The following is a 12634-nucleotide window of genomic DNA, read 5'->3' as shown; positions in this document are numbered from 1 at the left end:
GTGGTCTTCTGATGAGGAGCAGCTGCCTCAAGCACATGTGGGTGATCTCATATCTTCCTCCAAGAGGTTCCAAAGAACTGGTCTGCTCACTGGTTCTTGGTCTTTACCATGGTCATTGGCTCCACTTTTGCAGAGCTAGCTTCAATTTGCTGTCCCTTCCCCAAAAGCCCTTTAAATTTATTTCTCTTCCTCTCTCTTCATTAAATAGACAGTTATTCTGCCGCCCCCATGCTCTTCCCCCAGCCTAGGAAAATTATCCTGATTGGTGGTGTGGAATGTATCTGCAAGTGGGAAGTGAAATATTTACTGTTGTCCCATATACTAAGGTATATTTTAAATACAAATAGACCAAATCCATCAGATAGTTAGACCTCGCTGCAGCGTTTTGAATGCATCTTCTGCAGAAGATTTTAACAATATTTTCATGATCCACAAACTTAAAAGTATAGTTAGGTAAGTTGTCTATTCAGCTATGTCAGAAATATTCTGTTTCATGCTACTGCATGTGTAGTTCAAGGTAAAGAGAGGAAGTAGTTAGGGAGAAGCCCATGAGATACCAGTGTGAATCTTTATTGCAAGGTGGAGAGAGACAAATAGGTGCTTACTTGAGGGAATGTTGAGCAGATGGATCAATACACTGGTTCAGAATTCTGCATTTTGCTATCCAACAGAATTTTGGGACAATCTTGTCCTAATAGAAAAGCCTATTTGTGGCCTATAAGGAAAACCAATATAAGATGTTTTATCATTGGCATTTAGCGCCAGTGAGGCTGGCCAAGATGTATCCAAATTTAAATCCAAAATGTTGGAAATGCAAACAGAAACAAGGTACCTTCTTTCACTCATGGTGGTCATGTCCCGAAGCGAAAAGATATTGGATGAAGATACAGGAATGGCTGCAGGATTTAACTAAGTGTCAAATAGAACTTAAACCGGAATTGTTTCTCCTGGGGATATTTTGGGCGAAATATAATAGAAAGATAAAATATTAGATGCTACATATATTAACAGCAGCAAGGATTGCTTTTGCACAGTATTGGAAGAAAGATCGTATACCACCAGAGGGATTAGTAATTCAAAAAATATTTGATTGCAAGGAAATGGACAAACTCACATTAGAGTTAAAGGGAAAGGATGACCCGGAATATTATGCGGTATGGGGAAAATGGTATGAATGGATAGATAATAGAAATAAGGAATGGAAATGTACATAAAGGAATATAACTTTTAGAAATAGAATGTATACAATGTATTGAATATTGATTCTAGTTGTATGAATGTCACAGATCTGTTAAAAATGTAACAGATATGTAAAGAGAAAAAGTGCAATAAAAAAAATAAAGAAATAAAGAAAAGCCTATTATCTGTCCCTTGCATCAAGATTCCAGCTCAAGTCCCATTTACTCACTCTATTTACAGGGAAATCATTGTCAATGTCATATGTTTCTCATATGATACACAATTTGCCCATCAGAAAATACTTCCTTATTGCAGTAAAATGATCAGCCTTATTACAAGTAACTTTGTTTTGCTACCAGATTTGAGTTCTTAATGACAGCAGGCTTTCGGTTCTTGGCATTTCTCAGGTACTATGTGCAGCGTTGTGGAATTCCCCAGGGCTCCATTTTATCAACTCTGCTTTGCAACCTCTGCTATGGAGACATGGAGAATAAGTTACTGTGCAATGTGCAAAAGGATGGGTAAGGTGTTATTCTGCATATTAGCCGTTACCAAAGGACCAAACTCTCTTGTGCTAGAATCTTTATAAAAGTTAAGTATCATTCATTACTTAGATAATAACATAAAGCCCAGCATAAACTTCCAATTAAGGACAAAAGGAGATGGAAGGATTACCCAGCATTATTTTCCCCTGCATGTCTGCCAAGCATATTGGAGATCAGAGCCCATCCCTGCTCCAATTCTGTCTATCAAATTATAATCCAACAGATGTAAATTGAGAAACAGTAGGCAAACTAGCCAACTTGAAACATAGGAAGACTCTATATAGGTTGAAGCTATAATGTTTCCTGTGTCACTGTGAAATCAAATTTATGCAAATCATATTGTGTCAATTGCATGATGTCACTAATTTGCCTCACTTGTGTTATGTAATGACACATGCCACTACTACCACCTCTCCAATAACCATATGTATCTGCATCAGAATGTAAACTATTTTCAAAGCTGCATTTCAAGCAGTCTCCAGGAATCTGACAAAAGTCTCTTTTGCTAGCACTTCATAAAAATAATGGCATTTCTGGCAAAATACTCCTTCCAGAATCCATTTCAGAATATGAAGGAATAAAAGGTTATCATCTTTTGCTATAAGCAATGTCAAACCAGATTCTCTGGTACGCACATAAGAATGCAGAGTTTCTTTCTTCAAAAGCGCAGCATGAAATGAAATAAAAGACCATCACTTGGTCAAGTCTTTCTGGATCAAGCAATAAGCACATCCTACATTTGTGTCTTTCTTACAAGTAAATATTGACATGTTACTCCAGGCCATTAAAACACATCGAGGGCACCTACTTTTGGCTATATGTGGACCACTGTATAAAGTTGTGCAAGAGCCAACAATGACTGTATCCTCTTCTCCCACTTTGACCCAAAACTAAATTATTTTGAGACTTTGGGGAGGGTGGCATTTTCCCTTCTATGCATGTGCTGGGATAAGCGTTCTTAATACAACCTTTCTTAGACGTGTGTAGAGTAAAAGTTTATCTGATTTGCTTGCAGTGTATCAGGATTTCTGGCAAAATTAAGGTATTGGCAAGATATTTAGGAAGTTTTTTATTATAGGTAATAATTATTATACTGCTGGCTAATGCTTGGATGAGAGGCTACCAGAAATTCTGAAGGCATAGCCTGAATTGAAAAGTCTGAAAACCATCTGGGAGAAAGGCAGTGACAAAGCACTTTTGCTGCCAGGAAGATTATGTGGACACATACAATTTAAGCCACATTTGATCCAAGGATGTCTTTATTTTTATCTTTAGCTTGTTGCTGAGGTCTGGCAGATGGTATGGAGAAGGTCTGCAAAAACCGAAGCATATCCTATTATCCTTACTTAAGTTGTCAGAAAAGCTTGAGTTAGGTTTTTTTTGCCCCAAATTATTCCTCTGCCCAGATTCAAGTCCAATCACCTTCTCATCATAGGGAATTAAACACAGAAATTGGATTCATCCATCATTGTGATGGATGATGAGAAATTACAATCCCGGTTTTTTGTGTGTGTGCCAATTTTATGTATGGGTGAAAGGTTAATTTATAGCACTGGTACATTTTTTTATATTGCAGATTTGGATAATAGAATATGTAATAGTGATAATATGTATATTACCTTTACCTCAAGTAATTGAAAAATGAAGACTATGAGCAGTGCATTCATTCTTTAAAATTTAAATGTACCCAAGACCAAGATATTAACTTTTTTTAACATTACAGAGTACTGATGCGTTTAACGGATGATTTTCTGCTTGTTACACCTCATTTAGAACAAGCAAAAACATTTCTGAGGTATGACAATGAAATATACTATTTTTAATGAGTGATTTAATCATCTATCCTTGAGTTTTAAGTTTTTGTGCACAAAGGAATGAAAACATTCCTACCTTGTCCTGTTCTACTCTTCTTTTTCCTACATGGATATGGCATTCCATAAAAGTGTAATTAAAATGCCTTCTTTTAAATATATGCTTTCTTTAGAATATATGCAGAGGAGATAAACTGAATGAAACTTTCAATTAAGTCCCATTGAGGTAGCAATGATATCCTTGAAAAGAATGGGTTATGATCCTGCTGGTACATTGATTCTAAATATAGCGATCAGTCCTTGCACCTTTCATGCTTAGCAAAACCAAAATAGACTTTATAAAATAAGAGAGAAAACAAATAGAAGTGGTTAAATTCACATAACTGAAGAAAGGCTAACTGAGAGGGGGGGGGCAGAGGAGGTTATAAAGTTCTTATATTTTAGGGTTATTGCTATCTTGCTTAAAATTAGTAATTCTAATATTTGACATCAAAACCTAACCTACCTCTGACCTACAGCAGCTTTCCCAGCTATCGCCTCTAACAATATTAAAATTCTGGGGATGCATTTTGAATACAACAGGGAGATGCCATTTTTTGAGAGACTATATAGCTGACAACGTATTTGGAGGAATTTATCATATGTATATGTGCAGTTAATTATTGTAGTGGAGCACATGATGCATATATTTTCAGGTAGCAATTCAGAATGTGTATTTTCATTTACTTAGGACTCTAGCCAAAGGCATTCCAGAGTATGGCTTTGTTATAAATCCATCTAAGACTGTGGTGAATTTTCCGGTGGATGAAAATGTTCCAGGTTGCTTGGAGTTCAAACAATTACCAGCTCATTGTGTTATCCCATGGTGTGGATTATTAATTAATACACAGACTCTTGAAATTTATTGTGATTACTCCAGGTATGTATATTCAGGAATAGTCATTGCATTAATATTAAGACTGAATGCTTTAATCAGTGAGTATCTTTAAAACAAAGATTTAATGGCTGAATCAATGACGCAAAATTTAGTGGGCAAAGTTAAATTAAATAATGGCACATAGGTAAAGGGCATATTTGCTTATTCTCAAAAGCTGATTGTGGCAAGTTAGTTAGAATACGAAATATAAAATCATAGTGGAAATAGTCAGTTGTGCATTTGACTTTTGTTAAATTTAAAATCATTTAGAACCACATTATCCCCCCAAAATATGTTTCCTAATACACAGATTAATCTATATAAATTAAGCAATAGATAATGAATCAACTAAAATAACTTGATAGCCTAAGTAATATACATTATTAGAAACAAAAAGTAAGCTTTCAAACATCATCTATAACCTGAAATTGATTCATTCTGACTGATATAAAACTTAAATCCTTGCTGTGTTTGCAGATTAAATCTGGCTGGCACAAAAAATGTCTTATCACATAGTCGGTAAGAGTGCATTTTTTGATAAATAGACTAATTTGTGGAGAACTAATAATGGAATATTTCAGATTTCTGTGAAGGAATCATTTGAATTAATAGAGTTGACCATTCAGCAGGTTGCAAGATTTTATATTTTTTAATCTGAATTGCACCATCAAGATGACAACACTGATAGGTAAGTTGTTTGAGCTGTAACAGTTTGAAGAGTGACTAGAAACCATATCTAGGAATTTGTGCAATAAGAGGATGAGGCAGATAACCCAACAACAATCCTAAATTCAGGGAAACTCGAAGTGATCTCCATAAGTTCAGAACTATCTATATAATATTACAAATAATTAGCCAGTTCTCTTAAAGTTATAGCTTGCTATCAAAATGCTTAAGATATTATTACCTTCTAGTTTTGAAGAATCTAATGTTTCTCTACATGGCCATTATTTCAAATATCCATGTTTTGAATTTTGTAAAAGCCAAATATATTCTTGTAATAGGAAAAAAAAAATCTAATTAGCTATAATGATGCCTAAATTATATTGATCTCCTTTTCCACTTATTTCACTGCAGTTATGCTTATACATCTATCAGGTCTAGCCTATCTTTCAACTCTACTAGAAAAGCTGGTGTGAACATGAGAAACAAATTGCTTGCAGTCTTGCAGCTAAAATGTCATCCTTTATTCATAGATTTACAGGTAAGAGAATGCACAATTCAGGGATGCCTAAAAAGTGCATTATATGCACAGTGATCTAGATATTTAGTGCTACCACAATTGACTTGAACCAGAAACTGATGTCATTCCAGTTACCTTGGCATCACTATATAAGATACTTTATATCCCTCAATCTACCATTTTGATTTAATTTGATTTAATGCCTATTTGTTTGCACTGGAGAAACATTTTATTATATCTCTTTCCTATTTTCCATGTTCCAAATTTAGATCAATAGCCTTAGGACAGTATGCATTAATATTTACAAGATACTACTACTGCAGGCCTACAGGTAAGCATGGTAACTTTAAAGCCCTGTTAATTGCCATTGGAATGTGATGTGGGCTAGGAAGATGTCATACTACACTTCCTCAAAGTTGCTTTTGAATGTGCTGGGCTCTGGCCCTTTAATGCAGTGTTTTGAATACATCTAGCATAATAAACATTGCAATATATTACCATACTCTCCAAAAGGATCTGCATTATCTGGACAGCCTTCATTATTAACTTCCAGTATTGACCCATATTCCTCCTGATAATGCTTTCTAATGCTGCAGTTATAATACAGATAGAATTGGCAGTTCTCGGATTTTTTTTTTTTATGGTAATTACTGATATTATTGTCCATTCATCTGGAGATTGGGGAGATGCTTTAATGATTTATGAGTCCCACAAATAGTACTTGCCTGTTCTATAAGATAATTTTATATAGTGATTTTTCTAAAAGGGATGAACTGCCTTTAGTTCCAGAGCTCCCAATTACTTGAAAGTACTTCCTATGTTTCCTCAAGTATATGCTCTTTAAAGTACACACTTACCTGTTTCCTACAACCATTTTTCCTTTGTAAATTTATCCCCCACCTCACACAAATAAACCACCAACGGAACAGCTTTCACAGTGTCTACTTCTTCCCCAAACTTTTACCTTTAACCTGGCCATCTATAAATAAGAGATTTAACTTTACAATTTCCTTTAGACCAAATCCTAGTAGTGATCTGTTCTCTGGAAAATGTTTGAGCTGTCCCTTGTTCCTCTGATCCAGAGTTTTACTAGAAAATGCTTTTTCTTCTATGTCTGTGGTAACAGTTTTTTTTTTTTCAAATATTCACAATAAATTTTCACCAAGAAATCTGCCAGTGCAAAAAAGCAAACTGTTGTAAAATAAAGAGGCGCCTGAGTGGCGTAGGAAGCTAATGCCTCCTAAGGCAGCATTTAACATCCAGCTGCCTGCAATTACTGCGAGTTCAATTCTTCCCAGGCTCAAGGTCGACTCAGCCTTCCATCCTTTCTAAGGTGGGTAAATTGAGGACTCAGTTTGTGGGGGCAATAAGCTGACTTTGTATAAATATACAAAAGTATGAAGGCTATTGCTTAACGCATTGTAAGCCGCCCTGAATCTCCGGAGAAGGGCGGCATATAAATCAAATTTAAAAAAAAGAAACTTAAGTGGACATGAGTTTGGTTTCATTACCTGGAAAATCTTTGAGTCTAAACAGATCAGTTTAGTTGGAAAAAAACGGGGGCAGTTAGAAAGGCATAGCAGCATGTAGTGATGGCAAAATACAGAAGGCTTCCTCAGAACTGCTATTGTGCAAGTTTGCCTGCACTTCATTGTGGGCAATATAGGCATTTGGAGCTTTCTTGGTTAAGTAAATGTTATTAGGAATGCATCTGCATCATTCTTAGATTAAAACTGATGTCAGTTTATGTCAGTTCAAACAACTGAATATGCAGCTGCTCTCCACCCCCACTCCTCATGCCTTCTGCTGTCGAAAAGCAGAGGGTAAGCATGTAATTTATTAACTAGTTTTGCCTCTGGAACATTGTGTGTGGATAAAATCTGTCTGGGCTTTGACCTGCATCTTCCTGCCTTGCCCTTGCTTACTGCATTAGAATTCCCATCTTCACTTTCTTAAGTACTGATAATCCTTTAATGACTTTACAATTGAACAAATCTTTTCTCTTGCAAGGGTTTATTCATTTTTTCCTCCCTCTCTCCCCTCTCTGCAAACATTTGCTTATCAGAATTATGGAACATACCCTTTGGTCAAGGCCAAATGGAAGGAGAAGTTTGGTGCTTTCTTCTCACTCTGTTGTGTTACTATTCAGTTCAAGAGTTTATGGAGAACAGTTCCCAAGCAGTAGGGAGTCCCTTAAGAGTCCGTATATGTGCTGGCCTTAAAGCCACCCCCTCACATGCAGTTCTTTGACTTGATCCAGTACAAACTCCACCTCAGAATTCTAAATTCATTAAATCCCGGTACATATGAAACCCTTATAAGCAAGGAATATCTGTGGCTTTTTTCATGCTAGATATCATGCCTGTGTTCTCCAGCTCCCATTTCATCACCACATCAAAAATAACCCACATTTCTTCCTGACGGTCATCTCTGATAGTGCTTCATGCTGCTTCTCTGTTCTAAAAGCTAAAAATGCAGGTAGGTGATCTTTTGAGCCCGATACCCTGTTTAAAATGGCTCCCCGGGCTGACTTTTTTGTTTTTTGTTTGTTTTTGTATGCCTCCTATTACCTAGTCAGTCCCTGTAATAATGTTGACAAGATTTCTGAAGTGGTTTGATATGGACTTCTTCCTGGGCTGAGAGAGACTGACTAGCCCAAGGTATTCTAGCTGACTTTGTGCCTAAAGTAGGTGTAGAATTTATAATCTCCTAGTTTCTAAACCAATATCTTAACCACTACAGGAAAATAGCTCTTTTTTCCTTTTTTAAAAGCAAATTAAACTGTAAGTTGCATTATTGGAAGTTCCTATTCCCCTTTCCCTTCAAATAGCCTCTAAGAATACAGAGTGGGACTACAGCATTAAGAGAAGTGCAGTTAACTGGAGTCCTTAGTGCTCTCTAAGCTTGGTTGCTTGCAGACATTTCATTGCCCAGCTAGGTAACCTTATCAAATATCTGTTAAGCCCTTTTTTTGTCTGCTGAAGTGATTGCTTCCTCTGTGAGGTGTACTTTGGCTTGGAAAGGAAGATCTCACTGGTTACTGCTGGATACAACAATGTATTTTGATATCAGCATATAGTGAGGAGTTAAATCTGCCATGTGTACTGTGGTCCCAATCATTCTCCCACAGGGGTGGCAACAGCATGGTTGTTATTGTTTTTTGCTCCCCCCCCCCCAGGTAAAATGAAATAACTGGCATCACATTCAAATGTCAATCTGGTTGGTCCCTTCATTTGCTGCAATAAGAGTGCCAAAGTAGTAATGCTTTATAGAAAAACAGTTGTATAGAATCACAAAATACATTTATAAGCTGGGGGATTTCTTTCTTTCTTTCTTTCTTTCTTTCTTTCTTTCTTTCTTTCTTTTTTTGTAACAGGTAGTTCAGTTCCACTTTCTTACAAAGCAGTCCAGTGGCTCTCCTATCATGCCTTCAGCATTAAATTGGCAAATCACAAGGTGATTTACAAGTGTCTTCTTGGACCTCTCAGGCAGTGTAAGTATTCCCTTCCTTTGATGTTCTTCATACTTTTTAGATGTTTTTAAGTGAATACATAGAGTGTGAATACATTTTATGTACAATATGATGATTAGTTTCATGATTGTGGACCTTAGATATCATCTTTCTGTAAGCCCTGTCAGATGTAGTTCTTCTTTCCACATCATTTGTGGAGGGAGACTAGAATTAGTTTTATCGCCCTACCTACTGCAACTTCACTAACTAGCAGAATTGTGGCGACCATTCCTTGGTAGATTGTTTGGCCAACATAGGGGACAAGCAGAGGGTAACTCTTTATTCAGCCTCAATCTAGTTTAAGATGCAAATAACAGGTTGCTTCTAACAACTGGTAGGCTGACATAAGCATTATATCTGCTTGTGCAAATCAGAAAATGTATCTGTCCACCTCAATAGAGTCTATATAAGCAGTGTAATCTCATCAACTGCTACTATGCTCTCAAAGTATTATCTCTATTTCCAATTGTGCTATTGAGTATAATATTATATATACCACTTCAATAAAAACCCTGTTAGCAATATACAAAAGAATTATTTTCTTATTTTAATTTTCAATTAAAAATGCAAACCTATGTCAAATTAATTCTAGTTACCATGTTAATTAGTATAAATTTTTAAGAAAATTTTATTTTTCCTTTAGTGAACATACAGAGAACTCTGTCCTAAGTTTCATTTATAAATGGAATGTTGGTACAACAATGAGATTTTTATTATCTAAAGTTAATATTACCTAGATGTTTTTTCTTTAACTGGGAGATGTTATCTGCATCATGACTGGCATTTTCCCTGCAATAAAAGTATGTGCATATGTATTTTTTTAAATTATCAGTCCAAATCAATCCACTGCAAGAGGAAGGCCTCTTCTTGAAAGTTATAAACCATAATCAGCACACTTATTCAGGGCAGATAGGTAGAGAGGTGTTTTTTTTGAAATCATAGTTTAAGGCCAAGTTCTCACAAGTGACTTCCGTGCCCAAGGGAGAACTAACACCTGGGCCTCCTGCTCCTAATCCAAAACCTTACATTACATCACAATGTCTTTTGAAATTAAATTTGAAAATGCAAAGTATTTGCAAGCTCTAAAAGTCAAGAAGCACCATGAAAAAATGGGACTAAAATTATAAACATATAGACCAAACTCATGGCAAGAGGTAGAACAGCCAGCCTTAGAATTGGCAATGAAGATATCAAAGTGGTGCATGACTTCCGCCTTTTAGGATCAATAATGAACTATAACGGAACAAGCAGTCGAGAAATATCCTCAAAAATTACGACTGCCATGCCATCTCCGCAGTCCAGTAGTTGCATTTTCAGCATTTAGCAACTGGCTTATATTTATGAGCAGTTGTAAAATCCATAGTCATTTGATTGTGTTTTGTAACACTGACATTTTTGGCCAAAAAAGGGCCATTAGACTTGGGACCAAATACAGAATAACAATGTTGGAAGCGTCCTTGGAAGTCTTCTACCCACCTACTCAAGAAGGAGACCCTCTACCATTCTGGTCAAATGGCTATACAAGCTCTTCTTAAAAACCTCCAGTGATGGAGCACCCACAACATTTGGAGGCAAGCCATTCAGTTACTAACTAACTTAGTAAATTGCTAAGTTATTCACTTAGCGACCAAGTGATTCTCTTAACCACAGGGGCTTGCTTAGCGACCATAGTAAAACTGCAACAATTTACGACCAAAATTACGTGCTCAATTGTGGTCATTAGTCAAGAACTATGTATACCTACAAAGATCAGAATTGAGTAAATCATGACATTCTCTGTGACACCCTATGGAAAATAAAGATGGACTTTGAAAAGGTGCAGGACATTTTTGAACTGTGGTTATTAGAGATGCCTCCTGAGAATACTGTGGAAAGTAATAGATCATCAAAAATGAGTTCTAATTCAAGGGACCAGACTCAAATTATCCTGCAAAGATCTAATTCTCTGGAAAAGGTTGTCATGGGAAAGGTAGAAGGGAAGAGAAGAAGAGGACGACCAGAAGACAGATAAGACTCATTCACAGCAGTAAGTAGAGCTTTTGGAAGACCTGAAAAGAACAAGTTAGGGACAGATCATCATGGAGATAATTTATCTATTTGGTCATGAAGAATTAACAACAATTTGGTGACGCATAACCAAAATTTAGCAGTCCTTTCATTTATACAGTACACACACACACGGCCCAAATCAGCTTCTTAAACAAACTGGCTCAAACCCAAAATTTAGCACATCATGCATTGATAGTTTCATTATATGAATTAAAGCAAGCACAATGCAAAATAAATGGACTTTGCAACCAAGCGAGACACATGCTAAACGTAATAACAACAGAATGAATGCATGGGTGAATGAATGAATGATATTGATTATTCTTAGCAGAGTTGAGCCATGTGGCTGTTGGAAATTTTTGTGATTTAATTCATTATTTTTTATTTTATTTTTTTATGAAATATTCAAACAAATTATTTCCAAAGATATCAATAGTTAGCCCTATAGAAGGAAGATGACTACAGATAGGTCTCGAGTTATGACCACAATTAAGCCCAAAATTTATATTGCTAAGTGAAACATTTGCTAAATGAGTTTGCTCCATTTTACAACTTTTCTTGCCACAATTAAGCCAATCATTGCATTTATTAAATTAGTAACATGGTTGTTAAGTGAATCTGGCTTCCCTATTGACTTGACTTATCAGAAGGTTACAAAAGCTTGATCACATGACCCCAAGACATTGCAACCGTCATAAATATGAACCACTTGCCAAGCATCTGAATGTTGATCATGTGACCATGGGGAATGCTGTAAAGGTAAGTGTGAAAAACGGTCATAAGTCACTTTTTTCAGTGCTGTTGTAACTTTGAACAGTCACTAAATTAATTGCTGTAAGTCGAGGACTACCTATATAGGACTTTTTCAGGACTTTTCTCTAAAGCCCAGGTACTTGATGATCTGGAACATTTGTTCAAAATAACTTGTTGGCCTAACTAAAGAAGTAATTGGTTAATCTTTCCTTGTAGGTAAATTACAGTTGACTCGCCAAATTCCAAAAACTACTATGCAACTGCTTATTGAAGTAATACAGCCGTCATTATATGAAGATTTCAAAGCCATTCTGGATTAGCTCTATAAAGCAACTTTCTTCTTCAAGTTTGCTTTCCACTTGCTTAATTGGTCTGCCCACTTGAGATTTTTTTTTTTTCTATCAAGGAGCTGGAATGTGTAATAAGTTTTTTTAAAAAAACCTTTGTCTTGCCTCTTCTAGTGAAACTTGCAATGTGTTTATTGGCGGTGAATTGTAAAATATTTGCCCCACCCTTTGAAAGAAAGCTCGAAATGAATGTTCTTGATAAGTAATTCAAAGCAAGAACATTGCATGATATAGCACAAGGCTGTTAAACTCCCGGCCCGCGGACCAGATACGTCACGCTCTGGCCACCCCATGCCCAGTTTAGCGAAGGGAAAAGTCCCGATATATCACATGACGCCGC

At 36.2% G+C, this 12634-nt stretch overlaps 1 protein-coding gene across 1 annotated transcript in view; it reads left to right on the top strand.

The window, feature by feature from the left end:
- Positions 1 to 12267, top strand: part of TERT (telomerase reverse transcriptase) — a 30483-nt gene extending 18216 nt beyond the window's left edge. The window contains exons 9-16 of the mRNA XM_070939108.1: positions 1587 to 1700; positions 3448 to 3519; positions 4266 to 4454; positions 5529 to 5655; positions 5904 to 5965; positions 7988 to 8112; positions 9011 to 9127; positions 12164 to 12267. Coding sequence (XP_070795209.1) covers positions 1587 to 1700; positions 3448 to 3519; positions 4266 to 4454; positions 5529 to 5655; positions 5904 to 5965; positions 7988 to 8112; positions 9011 to 9127; positions 12164 to 12267 — 910 coding nt within the window. The remainder of the gene's footprint in view (positions 1 to 1586; positions 1701 to 3447; positions 3520 to 4265; positions 4455 to 5528; positions 5656 to 5903; positions 5966 to 7987; positions 8113 to 9010; positions 9128 to 12163) is intronic.
- The last annotated feature ends 367 nt before the right edge of the window (positions 12268 to 12634 follow it).

The sequence above is a fragment of the Pituophis catenifer genome, unplaced genomic scaffold (genome assembly GCF_029215685.1).
Source record: "Pituophis catenifer annectens isolate HBS135680 unplaced genomic scaffold, rPitCat1.0.hap2 SCAF_3, whole genome shotgun sequence".
NCBI classification, from domain to species: domain Eukaryota; kingdom Metazoa; phylum Chordata; class Lepidosauria; order Squamata; family Colubridae; genus Pituophis; species Pituophis catenifer.
Note: the sequence above shows the minus strand (reverse complement) of the source record. Positions and strands in the feature narration are given on the sequence as shown.